This window comes from Amphiura filiformis, chromosome 12 (assembly GCF_039555335.1).
Source record: "Amphiura filiformis chromosome 12, Afil_fr2py, whole genome shotgun sequence".
NCBI lineage: Eukaryota > Metazoa > Echinodermata > Ophiuroidea > Amphilepidida > Amphiuridae > Amphiura > Amphiura filiformis.
In genome coordinates this window covers 53,675,906-53,694,746 of record NC_092639.1, presented here as the reverse complement: position 1 = coordinate 53,694,746, position 18,841 = coordinate 53,675,906, and the positions used below count along the sequence as shown (strand labels likewise).

Below are 18,841 nucleotides of genomic sequence, written 5' to 3'. Positions count from 1 at the left end.
TTACATCTACATGACAGTCCACCAAACCATCAACGATGAGAACATGCACACTGAAACAGCAGAAAACATTAATTCCTAATCTCATGTCAACTCTTTTAATTCATTGCATGTACTCCAAATTGTTCTGGTCTGTTTGTTTTGTTGTTGTTGTTGTTGTTGTTGTCGTTGGTTTTTTTTGTCTTTTCAGCTTTTTACCCACGATATCTCAATTTCCAATTTTGTAATACCAGAACTTACGAACTCAATATCTTCGCTTAGGAATGTCCGATTTCACTGCTTTCGATATATACACTGCCGGTTTGAGTTAACTTACATGTACATTTTATTTTAAAATAACTTAATTAATTCGCAATGTATAGTTTAAGCCTACTATATTATAATAGATAGTGGCCAGCACATTTATAAAGGACTGGTTACTCACTACAATCTTCACTCTTAAACTGTGTTTTTCTGAATGTGCTGATCATGTTGATTGCTAGTCGGAAACTCCTGCGAAGCTATGGACATGGCATCTTACATACTCCATTCTATAACAGTCTGCCTAGTGCCTTGTGTGTTTTCTCTTCAATCATTTTGTTGAATGTAATTTTATGAATCAAATAGTTATGTGTCATTTTATTTATAATAAAGAAGTTATTAAATTAATAAAGTAAGACAATTTATTTATCTATAAGTGCATGTCAAATGGGGTACATTGTTCAATACTATATGCATAAATTATGCCCATATTATAGCTAGGCCCTAAAAACTTTATTTTGCATCGGATTCATGAAAAACCGGCCTTGAGACTCTACTCCCTGTCCCAGCAAGAGGCTTTGACACTGGACTCCACCAGGGCACAGTGACATCGCCCCGATATCTTCATAGTAGAAATCGCCATGGTAGGTTGAATCCACAGCCACGAAAGGTCATTTTATTCGGACCTTATGAGATGCATATTATTAGCGAAGTGACCTGACTAAGGGTAATTGATTTTTCGCTCTGTGAGCAAGCTTGTATACGACATTGCGGTCAATGGTTATACTCTCTCCACTTGAGTGATCGTGAGTGCCGCTATAGCCTGCTGCCCGCTGTAGTCCATATACAGGACCAACGCAATATAAAATTGATAGTTTTGGTGAAATTTCGAGTTCAAAGCGCACGGCCAATTTTCAAAGCGCACGCTAACGACTATAATATCTGTTCAACACGTATTTTCAAGTGTATGAGACCACATCTGGTTTCTTGAGAAAAATTCATTTACGGGAGATATTCATCATTTTCGAACCCAGTATCCGAAGATTTTCGTCTGATATCAAAATCGTGCATAGCAAAGTGACGTGTATCGATCCCGTGTATTCGATTTAATGTCTCTGCTGCACCAAATAATTATTAGCCAGGCGATGTCGGTGTGCAGGGGATCTACAGCGGATCCCTGGACCCCAACTGTTTGAGCTCACAGCATTGGTAACTTTCCAGTAAAAATAGTCTTAAAGAGAGACTTGGGGGGTGCTGATTTTGAAAAAGTGGACTTTTTTCCAAAGGGGGGCGATTTTTGTGAAAAGTGGACTTTTCCCCCCAAATTTGGACCTTTTTTGACCAAAAAACCGTAAAAAACCTGATTTTTTTGCTCGCTACGCTCGCAAATTCTTAAATTTGGGGACTTTTTGTATACTTTTGCATATTTGGGGAGGTGCGGTCGCACCCCGCGCACCCCCCCCCCCCTGCGTACGGGCCTCCTCTCTGCAGTAATTTCCCCTCTAAAATCAATATGTTAGACCTTCGACCAAGTTGTTTTTTATTTAAATTTTATTTAGAGTGTACGTTTGTTTGAAGATTAAGTATTGCTATATGATTCAAGAGTATCCAGTCATTTTATTTTACTATAATAGCCCCTGTGGTGATCGGAAGAGAAACCCACTTTAACCACGTCATTAGACCATGTTCATGACGTGAATGAAAGTCATTTATGCAGTATAGTCAAGTTATGTCAGTCTTTTCCAGTCTCTTCATCTTTGGGAAAATTGCTGCATTTTTCTTTTCCTGTGAGTTTCTCTTCCAATGACCATGTGCCACCAGAGTGCAGAATACGCAAAATTGCTGTTCTGAGTAAACGGCGTTTGAAATCTTGGTACCATTCCATTGGTCATTCTAAAAATTGAGAACATTCGTGAGCACTCATTTGAAATGTATATTATGGAAGTGAATGTGCACCAATTATTTGCAATACTTGCATGTCCTTCACACACACATTGAACACACACCCCCCCCCCCCCACACCCTCCCCTTCCTGTTTTCTCTCTCTCTCTCTCTCTCTCTTCTCTGGCGTCAATAAATAAAAGTCTCTACCTGGAAGTAATATAGCTTCAATCTTCAATCGATCCCTGTGTATGCGATATACATATGAATAGGCTTCAAGTGTATATTGAGTATGCTTCAAGTGCCTATTATTTTTAAATCTGGGTTGAAATATTTTGATGGTCTATATTTGTTCACAAATAAATAAGCTTTTGCTAATTTGGAAATCTAACCCACGCTTTCAAATGTAGATGATGCTCGTGAATATTGCACTGTGAATTTTAAAAATTACTTTTGTATACTTAGATCAGGTAACTTCAGAGCAAATGATTATCTCCTTCAGACTATAATATAACAAACTGAAGTGACAACCGAATCTCCTTGCTACAAATTTTATGTTTCTAACAAATGGTAGAAACAAACGAAAAGACATTTTAGCTTGACAACACCAAGTGAATTTTTACTCACTACAATATTTCGTCCTTCACATCGGAGGACTTCATCAGGTATGACTGATATGATCATCTGATCCACTTTTCCGGGAGATGGGTTTCCGGTGATGTTTAGACTCATTTGCAGTCTTTAAAAGCGGATCATATACGTGGTTAAGGAAATATGTGCCCTCCTCTTTGTTTAAGGTCTTGCTCCCCCTTCTTCTTATCTCCATGGCTTCTCGAACTTCTCTCGACTTCTTGTTGTGCTCCCGCCCAAGGATCTTTGAATCATCCCAATTTATTACATGGTTGGCCCGGGCAACATGATCAAAAATTGCTGATTTGGTCTGTTCTTTTCTGATAACTTTCAGAGCGAGTGTACTTTTGTTTGTGGCCTTATTGACTTCAGCTTTGTGTTCTGTCATTCTAGTTCCAAACATGCGAGAAGTTTCACCGACATAAGTCTGATCGCAGTTTTGGCATCCAATTTCATAGATGCAATTGCCTCTTTCTCGCGTTTGTCCTGGGTGCACTAAGATGCGCCTGAGTGTTTGGTGTGGTTTCATGACTGTATCTACCTTATGTTTTTTGAAAATTCTTTGACGCTCCGACACGCCATTAACACCTTAAACAGAGAGGAGGGCACATATTTCCTTAGCCACGTATATGATCCACTTTTAAAGACTGCAAATGAGTCTAAACATCACCGGCAACCCATCTCCCGGGAAAGTGGATCAGATGACCATATCAGTCATACCTGATGAAGTCCTCCGATGTGAAGGACGAAATATTATAGTGAGTAAAAATCCCGGGTAAAAATTCACTTGGTTTTGTCAAGCTAAAATGTCTTTTCGTTTATTTAATCAACAAACGTGATGAACTTATACAACAATGGTAGAAACAAAGATATCGATAATCATGTCAGTTAAGAGCTTAGGCAGGACAATAGGAAACCACGTGACCAAAACCAAAACTAAAACTCAATATTTGAAATGAGGGAATGCCAATCTCACCCAGCTCCGTGCGTGTACAGACAGTTTTGCTATAAGTCCAGTTCCTTATAATGTTGGGCTGCTAAACATTAACGACATTTCAGTAACTTGGGCCCTTGACTTTGGTAACTTGGGGCCCTGACATAGTAGCTTGGAGCACCGAGATAGTAACTCGCGGCCCAAAATAGTAACTTGGGCCCAAGATAGTAACTTGGGCCCCTATTTAGTAACTCGGGGCCCGAGATAGTAGCTTGCGGCCCCAAAATAACTTGGGGCCCGAGGGGCCAGACGTAGTAACTTGGGCCCATATAGTAACTCAGACCCACACTTAGTAACGTAATGGGGCCCGACCGGTGTTATTATTTCAGTGAATTACTAGTTTTTTAAAAATATTTTTAGATTATTTATTATTTTAATATTTTCATTAGGGACCGTTCACAAACGGTTAAGGAGGCCTGATGAAAAATGAAACCTAAAAATGTACGTCAACCCCAAAGAAAATAGTGTAAACTCATGTTTTTCAAGGACCCCCTTCAGAGGAATAAAACAATTCCAGTGCCCCTTTTTGCATCAGCCCCCACCCGTTACAAGTTTTTGTGAACGGCCCCTAAAATAAATAAATAAATAAATAAATAAATAAATAAATAAATAAACGAAGTATCTCCAATATAAAAATGGTAGGCAGTCTTACACTTGGCCACACGTGCACTGTGATAGTAAACTCGACAAGAAGGGTGTCACAGAATCTCATTAATATTCATAAACTGCTCTATGTGGTGCCGAAAAGTGCTTCCAGTGCTGATGGTGAATAAGGCAACGTAAAGGATTGTTGGTAAAAAAGGCTACGAATAATGTGCCGCAAACTTCAGCCATCGCGTCGAGCTTCAAAGTGTGGGTGGCTGATGTCCCAGTCACTCAGAAGTGAGAAACCTTTGAAAGTGAAGACCCGATTTAAGCCATTTGGTGGACCATTTTGGTGCTATTATTGTGTACAATAAGGAGGCCCAGATTTTCCAAACGTTGTGCTTTGTTAATTCACTGATTTCGTTTTGATTTCTGGTAGTTAGGTACGGAAGCCTTGCATTGTTTTTTTTTAATTTTTTAATTTTCGGATTTATCACTCGTTATTGTTTTGTTTTCTTGATAATTCTATTCTGTTATTAATAAATTGATTTAGGAATTTTGTCTGGCTAGTGACTGTAATTGTGTCAATGACGGGATTTTCATGCTCAGCCGTGTAAGAAATGTGTATGGCTTGATATGGCAATGCTAATTGCTCTCCCATAGCAAAAATGATAAATACTACAATCATGTTTAAAAGCACTTTTTACACACAAATGTTACAATTTGATTTTATGTGCTTCATAAATTTGCAAAATGGAATACATGGACAAGTTGGTGTCAGGAGTTGTTACCCTTAATGTGTAATTTCCCATTCTATTGAATTCACAAACCCCAAGGTTGAAGTCGAGAGGTTTCCCGTTTTCTTGAAAATCATCCTCAGATTTGGACTGATTTTATACATGTCATGCACTAATATTATATATCAACGTTATAAATCTGTTAATTTTCTTGTAGAGCACGAATGTGTCCGTGAGTGTAAGTGGCCTCCAGAACCCAAGACCTGTCGCTATGTGTTCACCGTGGAATGGCTTCAGTCAATGTCAGCTGCCTGCTTTGATTGTCCCTTCAACAAGACCGATTGTGATCGTCCTGGATGTATTCCAGTTAATGGAGTTCAACGTCCAATTATCACCATAAATAGACAGCTGCCTGGTCCACCCATACAGGTAGATATTTTTGTGATGACCTCTTAATAATTCCACACTTAAACATCCGGCATTATAAACGAAAATTAGTTTATTATGCTGGACAATATTGCAATTCGAAGGGGGGATGAAGGTCTTTCATTTCAGCTTTCCAAACTTTCCAAACGTTTTCTGTGGAAAGTTTGTGTTTGCTGGGGGCATCGTTGTAAACTATACTGCATAAATGAATTTCATTTTCTTCTGGTTTATAAGCTAAAGTACCTTTCTTTTATCAAGTTTATTATCTCTGTGTATATTTCAATGTCGTATTATGCTACCATGCTAGATGCTAGTTGATTTCGTCATATTATGAAAGATAAAATATAAAATGTTACGTGGTAACCAGTAACTTTTTGACAATTCATGACCAGTATTCAACTTTCAAGGACTATATTCGTTTGTTTTTGTTTTTGTTTTTTTGGTATCATTATGTTTTCACTTTACTATACATTGTATTGTAATGTATTTGACGTTGGCTATAGATATAATCTTAAGAGCAACGAGTGATACCTGGACAATAATTATATTGAGGGGCTGGAACCATGTATGGCAGCAGAACTACACAGAACTAATCAGGAATTAGTTGAAACAAAATGTTAGGTAATCTTGTTAGGTATAGATATAACATTTGGAATAATATTGCGCTTTGACCATAGGTTTGCGAAGATGACGACATCGAAGTGAAAGTTTGGAATCGTCTTGGCAACTCGGAAGGTACTTCAATCCATTGGCACGGCCTACATCAGCGTGGTACACCATACATGGATGGTGCAGCTATGATAACTCAGTGCCCTATTTCACCACAGTCAAGTTTTACCTATAAATTCAAGGTATGCGTATATTTCCTTTAACCTACTATGCTCCGGGAGCTGTACGGAATAAATGCCATGAATACACCACATAATGAATACTATAAAGTGACTATGCAGGTTGTTTCAAAAAAGATCATAACACTCAGGTGGCGAATAATTTTAGTAAAAACATTGAAACTTGTGATGTATTTTAAAATTCTACAGTAACGACGAATAATCAAGATTGAATATAAACTTTGAACAAAAGATATGCTTCCAGTGGCGTAACTAGGGGTTGTGCCCTGTGGCGCCCGGGGCAAAGGATACATAGTGGCGCCTCCTCACCCCCCCCGCCAAAAAAAAAAAAAAAAATCTTGAAACAACTGCGCACGGAGAGCGAGAAAATGTGCACAAATACCACAATTAATTTGAAGTTGAATTTCGGTCAAAAATTGATCTAAATAGATATTTGTATTGAAATGCGCGCGGAGCGCATGAAAATTTTGACTTTCATCGCTTGAAGGGGCGCAGAATTGATGCTGAATTGGTCTAGTTACGCCACACGTCTAGTTGCTCTAGTTACGCCACTGTATGCTTCAGCCAACAAAGGGGCCAAAATCGGCTTGGGAGATTTCTGCATTCATTAAGCATGGGGAATGTACACTTTAAGATTTTTTTTTATTAATTTACATTAATAGTGCCCTGACTTCGTAATTATTCATGCAGGATATATAAAAGTATAGGCCTACATTTTTGGAAAGGAAACTAGTCATGTAATCTAAGCATAAAGATGTCCAATTTTAATATAATGTACATTAGGAAAACCGGATTAAACCATTGGTCGTTCATGGATACAGGATTGTCAACTATCTATTCAATTTGCATACAATTTACTTCAACTTAATTTCCTATCCTTAAACTAATGTAGGCATATGATTCCACAGAGAGTGGCAGTAAAGGACGTTAAAACTGAAACTAAACATGAACTGAAATTACAGTTATCCAGCTATCAGGCTATGGAGATTCAATAGTACTGTTCTCATCCATTTCAAATTTATAAAATTTACATTTGTATGTCAAAAACTTATAAAATCGCGTCGAACTCGTTGTACCAGGGTTGTTGATAGATTATATGAACAGTTTTTTTTATCAATTCCAAGTTTACTGACTCGATATACAATTGTTTCACAACAATGGAGTTCAAAATTAATGTTCAATATAGTATATAGTAATTGCAAAGGTGCTTATGTCATGGTGCATGCAAATACAATGGAAAATCAACCATACAAATAATTAAAATTTGTATATATTAATGCACGTGCGAAATAGCGAAAGAAAAATCAACAAATTGAATGAATCTCCAATCAAATCTTTCTTTTATCGCGTTTTTATCTGAAACCAACTTGGTTACGGTTCATTGGATGTTTGGAATTATCGGCGCTTATATTTATTACTCAAAACATGTTTGCAATTTCCCCCAATTCGCAGTAGAAGTGACGTAATAGTCGGATTAGCTACCATAGCAATAGAGAGTTCCCGTGTTTTGGGTTACCCGCCATCTTGGAGGGAAACCTAAACTCCGTTTACAATTTTCAGAATACCAACACTCGCGCAATAATTAGCAAATGTTATTTTGTAGAATGTAGCACCAATAGGGTCATTGACCAAATCAAAGGAATGAGGAATACGGCGGTGCGAATCACGTTATAAACACTATTGTAGTCCGTTCCGCTTCAAAACACGGGAACTCTCTATAGATGAATACAATTTTTGAGTAGATCTCCCTCCACTACAAGCAGATTTGCACTAATCAGTATCACCTGGCTAATAATTACTTGATACAGCAGAGATACTAAAATCAATACCCGGGATCGATACACGTGAATGTGCTATGCACGATTTGATATTCAGGCGATAAATCTTTGGATACCGGGGTAGAAAATGATGACTATCTCCCGTAATTGATAGTCGTTAGCTTGCGTCTTGAGAAAGAACCATTGCGTCTTGAACTCAAAAACTGACAAAAATATTCTGATTTTATATGTGCCGAACTAGAGACGCTGGAGTAAATTCCAATTTTCTTTGCTTTACTTTAGTTGTTAAAAGTGGACATATCCGACAGTAAAAGCTAACATTTTATGGAAAAGAAATACTAATCTAATTTTTATGGAAAAGTTCAACATGGCTTTGATATGTACTTAAAATTGTTACTATTTTTAAACTTTAAAACAGGCTTCTCCCGCTGGAACCCATTGGTGGCATTCGCACTCCAACCTGCAACGTCAAGATGGCGCCTTCGGTGCTTTCGTCGTCAAACAAGCTCCAGAACAAAATGTCCACAGTGATCTTTACGACTATGACCTTCCGGAACACGTTGTCTTTGTTCAAGATTGGCTTCACGAACCAACTATCTCTAATTTTGCAGCATTGCCAATAAATGCATTAGGTTCAGACACATTGGTTATTAATGGCAAAGGGGTATTCCGAGAGTTCGCCAACGGAAATGACACCGCGTATACTCCTCGTGAGGTGTTCCCGGTTAAGCAAGGAGGACGTTATCGTTTCCGGGTCATCGGAAATAATATTTGCCATATGATCATAACCATCCAGTCGCATAATCTAATTGCTATTGCTACGGATGGAGCTCCTTTTGAACCTGTGGAAGTAAGCCGTATTGGCGTAGACAGTGGTGCGAGATTCGACTTCATTCTCACTGCAGATCAGGATATAGGCCACTATTGGTTCCGTCTATACACAGACGATCTAGGCTGTCCATTCACTGTCAAAGAAGAATTTGCCATACTAAGATATGAAGGAGCACCAGAAGGAGATCCAACAGAGTCCTTCTCTGGCGTTATTCCGGATGGACGATACCTCAACCCGCAACCGGTTTACGAAGTCGAGGACTCGCCAAGCCAATTGCCTGTAAGAAAACTTAAATCAGCAGGTATGTAGTGGGATCGCCGTAGAAGTAGTGTAGTGATGTAACTGGGTTAATTATCATAGCAATGGGCTTACACTCTTTTCAGTGTATTGCCCCGTACTATAAGCAGGATGCACTCATAACCTGAGTACAGTGTTCAGAGATAGATTGACTACGATACCACTCTTTTAAAAGACACTGATCTTACTGGTGCAAGTGATCAGCATTTTGTGAGAATTCTACAGATCCAGGACTTTATCCCTGTACTTTGATCATCATGTGCAATGCAGAGGAACGGCGTAACGTCTAGTGCAGGTCAATACATTCATAAATAGTGTAAAGACACCGCTGTGGCAAATAATCCTGTTATATACATCACTACTTCTACGGCGAATTGAGTGTTATTATTTTATAACTGTTTTCTTTGAAGCATTACGTTTGACCATTATTATACGTCAATAACTATCATAATGCGAACATTTTCCACAATCGAATGCCCAGTGCAAAAGAAGTGGAAAAGTACAATAGCTGCCATGTGTGGCTGCCATTTGTAGATGAGTACAATATACTGTGTGTAATGATACGGACGGAACCGCCCGGAACCGGCGGTCGAGTTTTGATTTCATCCCTTATTTGCAAACATGTTTTATTTATTAAGTTCCAGAGGACAAAAAGCTGCAAGAAGAGCCCGATCGTCGATTCTACCTATCAACCAGTGTAAATTTCATTTCCAAATGGAACATGTATGATGCTAAAGACTACCCTAACCCTGCATTGTCAGAATATATCAGAGATACGCGACAAATTAATCAAGTGAGCTTTAAAATCCCTTCCTCCCCGTTGCTGACCCAGCTTGCTGACGTGCCCAAGAAGGACTTCTGTGACGCAGAGGAGCGATGGGAAACCGCTTTGATTGGTGATAGATGTTCGGAAGAATTCTGTAATTGCATCCAGACAATTAAGGTTGACGTCGGTCAGGTAATGGCAAATCCAGAGGATGATTTAAGGGAGCCCCATCATGCACTGCAAACGTGTTATCACTAGAGCTTCAACTGCCACTTTACTTTTCAAATCCCATTGAATTCTGTGCAAAAGATGTTGTTTAAGAATTGTGCGTGTGTCATTATTACTTGGTCGATTTCAGAACAAAAGTGATGTATGCATAAAGGATAATTCACACCTTCTGTAGGTAACATAAAATGTGAAATCGACTAGCATTTTGAATGCGTTTTTATCGTAAATATATCAGTCTAAATTCAAATTTAACCATGCCCGTCAATGCAATGTGCGAGCAGTGGTGTCATGTTCACTCACACAGCTGTGCTAACCGCAAGTCAATACAGTGGCGTGGTGGGAAGTGCTTTTAATCATCCTCTGTGTCAAATCAACCAGCCACGTTTTTGCTCGTTTTACATTTCGCTAAAACAATCTCCCGCTCACGGTTGTTTGATAGAATTGGCTTCATTATTAACTAAATGCAAACTATAGATGGCGCTATTGATCTTAAATCATATTTCTTTATTTGCAAGGGTTAGGTGATTAATACTGCCATTAAAATAGCTGGAATAGGTGAAACAAGCAAGAAGGAAATTTTATAAGCATATTTTATCAAACATTAAAAGTAATTATTTGTATTAAAAGCTTGAAAGAGTAATTTCTAGTAACTAAATAGCGCCACCAATTTTGTCATTAATAGATACATTTTATATCCGAAAAAGCTTTAACAAATACTATAAAAGTGAATAATTTTGTAAAAGAGGGGAAATTAAAGTTGAGAATGACTCAAAAGTATCTGTATATATTAGCATGATATCACTTTTAGCTGTTTAAGCCTAAAATTTGGGTGTACATGATGTTTTGTTTGAAAAATTAATAAATGATCCCATCAAACAACCGTGCGCTAGAGTTTAGCATGGCTAGCAATAAGCAGCTCTAATACACGGTTGTTTGATGTATATTGAATTGGCTTCATTATTAACTAAATGCAAACTATAGATTCCGTTATTTATCCTAAATCATATTTCTTTATTTGCAAGGGGTAAGTGATTAATACTGCCATTAAAAAAAGCTGGAATAGGTGAAACAAGCAACAAGGAATTTTTATAAACATATTTTATCAAGCAATAAAAGGAGTTATTTGTATTAAAAGCTTGAACTAAATAGCGCCATTAATAGATGCATTTTATATCCGAAAAATCTATAAAAATGCTATAAAAGTGAATGATTTTGTAGAAGAGGGGAAATTAAAGTTGTGAATGGCTCAAAAGCATCTGTATACTTTAACATGATTTCACATTTAGCTGTTTAAGCCTAAAATTAGAAAAACTAATAAATGATCCCATCAAACAACCGTGAATACTCTATAGGTTTGCTTGCTTAGTCTAGAAGTTCTTTAATTAGACTTGATAGACGGCCAGATTTACTATGAATAATGTGAAATATCGTTTCTGTTTAGCAACGAAACCCATTCTTTTACCCCCCTTTTTTTAGGGGGGGGGGGGTAGTTAAGGTACTCTTACCATGCATGCATCATTCATTCACAGATGACCATGCGTCATTTGAACACAACGAAATGCTTCCAGTGACCCAAAATTCATAATAAGAATCTGGCGCCACCTACAGCATAACGCGAATTTTTCAGCTGAATATCGGGCCAAATTACCAATTTCCAAGTCGCCTCGATGTGTGCTGACCGGCTCCCAGAATGACTTTACCATGACAAATGCGCGCGAAAATTTGCAATTTTAATGCTAAAATGGGTCAAAATATGGTTAGGTGACCAATACGTGCGGCGGTGTATTTTTTAAACTTTTTCCGGGAAGTCCCACAACCCGTTTTGGAGTCCGCGTCGCGACCCCAAAAGGGTCGCGTGCACGGTTTGGGATCCTCTAGATGGTTGGTACTTTAATCCGAGACCTAAATGGCCTGTATGTACATTCATTACCGCCGTGTTAATGTGTTTGTTTTATGTCCTTTTAGGTGGTGGAGATTGTCATGGTAGGTGTTGAAGATTTCTTTGGAGTTGACCACCCATTGCATATTCATGGTTATTCTTTCCGGGTCATCGGTGGTGGCAGACTCCCTAAGGGTACTACAATCCAAGACATCATGCTTCTAGATCAACAAGGTTGGTTGTAACTTAGTGAGTGATATTAAGAAGTTATAGAAGAAGAAGGCATGATATAAGAAGGTATATAGGACAGTAACAAAATGCAGAAAGATCTCGATGCTCTTCAAATATGGTCTGATACATGGTTACTCAGATTCAATGCGAGTAAGTGCAAAAGGATGCACAAGGATACGCTTCGTGATGAGGTAATCCCACATGGCACGGAAGAGAAAGATCTTGGAGTGATAATAACAGAAGATGGAAAGACGAGTAAGCAGTGTGCAGCGGCGGCGAATAAGGCGATGAAGAGCTTACGAGTAATAAAGCGAACCTTCAAGCACTTCGAAGCTTCACAATGGTATACAAAACCCACATTCGTCATCACCTGGAGTACTCAGTCCAAGCATGGTGTCCATACCTCAAGAAAGATATTATTATGATGGAGAAAGTCCAAAGGAGAGCCACGAAACTCATCCCTAGCATTAGACATCTGATCTACCCAGAAAGACTACAAGAGATGAAGCTGTACAGTTTGGAGCAAATGAGATTAAGAGGAGATCTAATTGAAACATTCAAGATCATGAAAGGACTGGACGGGATTACATCAACGAAGCTCTTCACCTTGAATACCCAGAGGCATAGAGGAAGAGGACACATCTACAAGTTGTACAAGTCAGCACTGAAGAAGGGCCTCAACTGCAGGAAGATTTTTTTCTCAGTCCGAGCAATTTCAGAGTGGAACAACCTCCAAGAAACAGTCGTATATAGAAGCTAAGACAACAAACCCGTTCAAGACTCAGCTTGATAAGTTTTAGTACAAGAGCGAAAATAGATTCAAAAAGTCAAAAAGGCTAATGCCTAAATTATTCCCATCATACCTTAAGTGTAAGTTTACGCCAAGTTCCCATCTAACTATACCGGGGTTAGAACAGTTGATAAAACTGCAATTATAGCAGATTCAACCCATCGTTCGACGTTTTTCCAACAAATCCAGGCTGCCGGTCAACCATTTGTACCTCGTCTTTAGCGTGATATGCTTAATCGCCCGGTAGCCTGGATTTGTTTGAAAAACGTCCCACGATGGGTTGAATCTGCTATACACAGCTAACTTCTACTAGAACTGGGCCAGTACTTGTGGTTTGAACTGGGCAATTGCGAGTACGCTAGAATTGGCCCAATAAAAGTGTCACTTTTGCAGGCCTAGTATTGGGGCATTTTTTATAGCTCAATCCGTGCCGCTAGATCTTGCCCAACACTGGCCCAGTACTGGGCTTAAAAAGTGGAAAAACGCTGTGTAGATTCGGTGAGTTTTGATGTAAAACTTTCGGCCAAAATAAAAATGAGAAAGGTAATATTTGCCATACAATAGTTATTAAGGGATAAAATCAAAACTCGACCGCCGGTCGACCGCCAGTTCCAGGCTATTCCGTCCGGTTGGAGCCGGTTTATATTGTTCTAAACAATGGAGCGCGGTTCAACCGCGGTAACCGCCGGTCAACCGGCGGTCGAACACAATACAATGGAATACAATAACAAGATCCCACAGAGTTATGTATAGGCCATACTTGTTCATCCAATTTATACTCAGACGCTGCAACTCGTTTTTCCCCTTAATATCATCCTAACCCTAACCCCCTAAGGGCTTTTCGGCGACGGAAGGGAAAGAAGGAAAGAATAAAGAGAGAAAAGAAGGAAAGAAGTTGTTTGCTCTGGGTGGGATTCGAACCCGAGACCCCTCGCATGCCAAGCACTCGGTCGGCGACACTTTGCCACGGGTCTTGGGCTTCGCTGGCCAGCGAAACCGTGCCTATATATCACTTAGGGCGATTGCGTCATCACACCACGTGGGATGCATGCACGAACAGCGCATATATCAAGTAGTATTTTGTAGTATTCAGGCGGGTTAGGGTTAAGGAAGCCTATACTGAGTTTTGATAGTGGTAACCTAACCCTAACCCCCTAAGGGCTTTTCGGCGACGGGAAGGGAAAGAAGGAAAGAATAAAGAGAGAAAAGAAGGAAAGAAATTGTTTGCTCTGGGTGGGATTCGAACCGAGACCCCTCGCATGCCAAGCACTCGGTCGGCGACACTTTGCCACGGGTCTTGGGCTTCGCTGGCCAGCGAAACCGTGCCTATATATCACTTAGGGCGATTGCGTCATCACACCACGTGGGATGCATGCACGAACAGCGCATATATCAAGTAGTATTTTGTAGTATTCAGGCGGGTTAGGGTTAACGTATAATGTCTAATTTACAGGAAACCTTACCCGGAATGGCAGTGACTCTGTAATTAAGGACACCGTGATCGTTCCTGGTGATGGGTATGTGATCGTCAAATTTGTTGCCGACAATCCAGGATGGTGGCTTCTTCACTGTCATTTCATTTATCACGTAGCCGTAAGTACCCATATGACGTACCCCTCTCCTTTGAGACAAACAGCTTGAATTTTGAAATTCTACAAAGTTGTACAGTCGCGACTTTTTAAGGCTAATAATCTTGGTAGAGATAGAGGGGGTACGGTGATTGAAAAGATCAGATGTGGAAAATCTATGCACAAATTACAACAACAACAACAACAACAACAACGCGCTTAATAACAATAATAGCGCCCAACGCCGGAAATGGCCTATAGGTGTTTTACAGGCAATGACTTTAACTATACAAAAGGAAATAATATACAGATTTATACAGGCAATGACTTTAACTATACAAAAGGAAATAATATACAGATTTATACAGACAATGACTTTAACTATACAAAAGGAAATAATATACTGATTTATCAACCAATAATACACGTCTTATGTAGTATCTAGAGTACTAGTATAATGCACGATGGACAAATGGAGAAGTTCATGACGGTGGAACGCTTGTGGGTTGATTTCATTTAGTGAATCGAGAATCAATGAGACCACACTTTGAACCGATACTTAGAGATCCGTCAATGCCGAACCCCATGTTCGAAATGTTTACCAATATTAGGTAGGCCTATATATTGGGTAACTTAGAACTTTTGGAGTTTCATGTTACAAAACCAAAATATTGACACTGACCTGACAGATTCGTACGTTTTGATCGACATACTTCTTGATTGGTATCCTATCATCCTCTGTGCTGATGGTAACACAGCTCCCGGCTATCCCGAGGGGGCGTTGTCTGAGGGGAGAGGGTCATACACCTGACTTAATTGGTAGATCTCCTCGTATCTTTTCATGACGGCAGAATCCAGATTAATTCTCTGATGAAGCGAGTACTCGCATCACACTCCTTCTGTAATACTCGTACGTTGGTATCGTCCCAGTTGATAACATGGTTCTGTTGGATATCATGATCTGTTATGGCTGACTTGCTTTGTTCTATGACAGACTCTTTTCTGGTCTGGCGCGTAAATTTCTTTTTGCCCCTTTCCAATTACAGTAAGTCTTTCTGATGTTTCTTCAGCAGGGTGTTCAATTTTCGGCCGGTCTCTCCCACGTATGTGCTGTCACAATTTTGGCATGGTATCATGGTAAATGTAGTCTGTTTTCTTCAAAGGGTCATTTTTTTCTGTTCGGTCGGAAGTACCAAAAGCTTCCTCAAAGAGGTGTTCGTCCTCATGGCGGTGACAATGTTGTACTTCTTAAACAACAGCTAAACTGCACCTTCCACATGTGGAATCACTACAAGTCTCTTGGTTTTTTGACAAGGATCTTTGGTCTTAGTTTTAATGGTTTTGGGAGGTTTATCCCTGATCTTCTTTTTGACAGTCTGAAGCGTCCACTTTGAATAGCCACATGTCTTGAATGCCTTCTCGATGTTGTCCTCCTCTTTCTGCCTGTCTTCCGTTTCAGTGACGATCTTATCCATTCTATCCAGCAATGTGCGTACTACTCGATCCCAGCTTGTGATATATTGACTTCTGCCAAGAAAACCACCTTATCATCCTCAATACTTTCTTTATGCAAGGAGGCTCTACACCTGGACATCCCAAGATCATAGTACAAGGAATCAAATTGATTACATTTTGGTCCAGAAAAGATGGCGATCTAGTTTCATGTCTGCAAAGACATATCCTGGGGCAGATTGTGGATCAGACCACCAACTTCTTATGTCAACCATGAAGTTTAAGCTGAGACGTAAAAAACAACAAAGAAAGCCTGCCAGATATGATGTGAGTAAGATCAGTGACAGCTATAGAGTTCAAGAATCGATTCCAGAAGTTATTGGAAGATGATCCAGAGGAGTCCACACCAGAAGAACTGTGGCCAGACAAATAAGCAACCTCAGGTATGTTGACGATACCACCCTCATTGCAAGAACATCTTCTGATCTACAAGATCTCATTAACCGAGTTAAGAAGGGCAGTGAGGTGTATTGATTGTTCCTCAATGTCAAGAGGACAAAGGTCATGATTTGTGGTGGAAACGTTTCATTGAGCCATCCTCTTTTCTGACCATGCTGACGATGAGTGTGTCTAAAAACGGAATGCGACCCTCTTCTTTCCCTCTCGGTCAACTATTGTCTATACTATTCCAAGAGCTTTCAAGGATGTCGTCGACATACCTTTTTCACAGCCTTGGCCTACACTCCACGGATGCTGTTGCAAATTAAGGTTGATGGGATACCAATTACTCTGAAGAAGTATGTCGATCAAGACGTACGAAACTGTCAGGTTAGTGTGTCAATATTTTGGTTTTGTAAGATCAAAATTCCAAATTATAATTATCTACCTGATGTATCTCTTCACCATGTTAACATACATACATACTGCAGCCGACGGCATTTCGTGAGGAAGCATATTAAACATTTAGTACATATAATTGCACATAACAATTGCTATTTACTTGTATACAGGATGGTATGGCTGTGGTAATCCAAGTCGGCGAACCTTCAGATCTACCACCGATACCCGATAACTTCCCGCGGTGTGGATCCTGGTCTCCGTGTGACGATGAGGGCGACGACAGTGAAAAGGGAAGAAAGAATGGGGCGTCTCCTCCTCGTCCAAGAAAAAAGTCAAGAAAACATGGACGCGAGTAAACTAAGCTGAAATTTATCATAATAGGAGCTTGAAAAATAATTAGAATAGTGCAGTGGCATAGCCAGGGGCAATGGGAAATGGGCATTTTAAGACCTCTTTCGTCAAAATCGGTATATTTTAAGCTGTTGACCCCTCGGCCCTGATTGGTAAAACGATCTAACTTGAAATTGGGACATTTTGAGATAAATCCATATCATGGGTAACGTGAGGGCGCTCTTTCCATTGGTGACATCCTAAAATCACCACCATGCCCCCAAATAATGAGATTTTTATATTTTCTAAGACATTAGATCTGTTTAATAATTTATTTTATTCAAAAAGAAAAACGTCAAGTGTCCAAACTTTAAAGCTCTTTTTCTCAAAAGAGTGATTTTGATTTCAAGTTAGATCATTTTACCAAATCAGGGCCGCCCTGTAGTGACCTTTGACCTTTGACCTTCTCGATAATAACTCGAAACGGTGCCAACAGATCGTTGTACGGTTTCACGATTTAAATTACTACATATGACCCGAGAAGGCATTGAGACAAACAACATGCATGTGAAATGCTCCAAAGGTTAACGATCGAGAATGAAAAGAACATCATGGTTGTCTCCCTATGCATAAGTGCGTATATTTATGGCATTTACAATATTTTCTTATGTTCTTAACTAGGTATGAGGAATATATTTAAATAAAAAATAGTTATACATGTATTAAATAGAATCCTAGTACAAATAAATCTAAAAATGTTGTTTTTGTGTAATAACTCCATAACAATAGGTCGTAGATAGCACAAACTATACATTGTTTTAATCCTTGTAATCAGACGAGTAATTTGATATATCTCTCAACCCGGGCTCTCAACAAGATCGGAGCATTTTTTTTTACCCCTGTATGACCTTTTGTGACCTCTAGCGGTCACCAGGGGTCAAATCCAAAATGGTTCCACGTCTCAAAATCAACATATTGGACCTTGTACTTCATGTGTGGAAATTCTCATGCTTCTACTAGAAAGTGCACAATGGCTCCCTGTTTGGGAGCTTAGCAGCTGTACTATAACCTTAAATGCGCATAAAAACAAACCCCCATAAAACTGTGTAACGAAATTCCTATCGAATGCTACTTGAGCAAGTACGAACAACGGACTGCAACGTATATTCACCTATTGTGTCCGATTTGAGAGCTGACATATTGGGAAACATTGCCAATCAATATTCATGTGACTTGTGTTTGGTAGGTATGAAATACATCAGACTGGGCGTTTAATTACGTAACGCATAAAGGCCTTAGCATCATCGAATGGCTGCCTTGTGCTGTTACGTGTTTAGTTTCTTATTTATTAATTCCTTTCTTTTCCTTTTCCCTGCACTTATTCACTGATATACACTTTATCACTCCCTCTCTCGCCTTCTCCCCTATTTTCTTTCTTTCCTGTTTGTCTCCATCCCTTAAGTTCCCTCTCGATCTCGATCTACCCTCCGCTTCCGCTCTTTTCACCCCTCC

General features: G+C 39.4%; 1 protein-coding gene across 1 annotated transcript; it reads left to right on the top strand.

Annotated features, from left to right (window-relative positions):
* The first annotated feature begins 4,377 nt into the window (after window positions 1–4,377).
* LOC140166908 (uncharacterized) lies at window positions 4,378–18,051 on the top strand. Its single transcript, XM_072190394.1, has 8 exons — window positions 4,378–4,507; window positions 5,282–5,493; window positions 6,168–6,341; window positions 8,535–9,249; window positions 9,884–10,203; window positions 12,205–12,352; window positions 14,593–14,732; window positions 17,170–18,051. Exons 1-8 carry the CDS (start codon window positions 4,378–4,380, stop codon window positions 17,353–17,355), a joined length of 2,025 nt encoding a protein of 674 aa, XP_072046495.1. The 3' UTR covers window positions 17,356–18,051.
* The last annotated feature ends 790 nt before the right edge of the window (window positions 18,052–18,841 follow it).

Bases quoted from the DNA above. Each gene is read 5' to 3' on its own strand.
- LOC140166908 (XM_072190394.1), top strand. From the start codon at position 4,378: ATGGTAGGCAGTCTTACACTTGGCCACACGTGCACTGTGATAGTAAAC. The intron at 4,508-5,281 runs GTGAATAAGGCA...ATTTTCTTGTAG, and splicing joins AAGTGCTTCCAGTGCTGATG to AGCACGAATGTGTCCGTGAG. The intron at 14,733-17,169 runs GTAAGTACCCAT...ACTTGTATACAG, and splicing joins ATTTCATTTATCACGTAGCC to GATGGTATGGCTGTGGTAAT.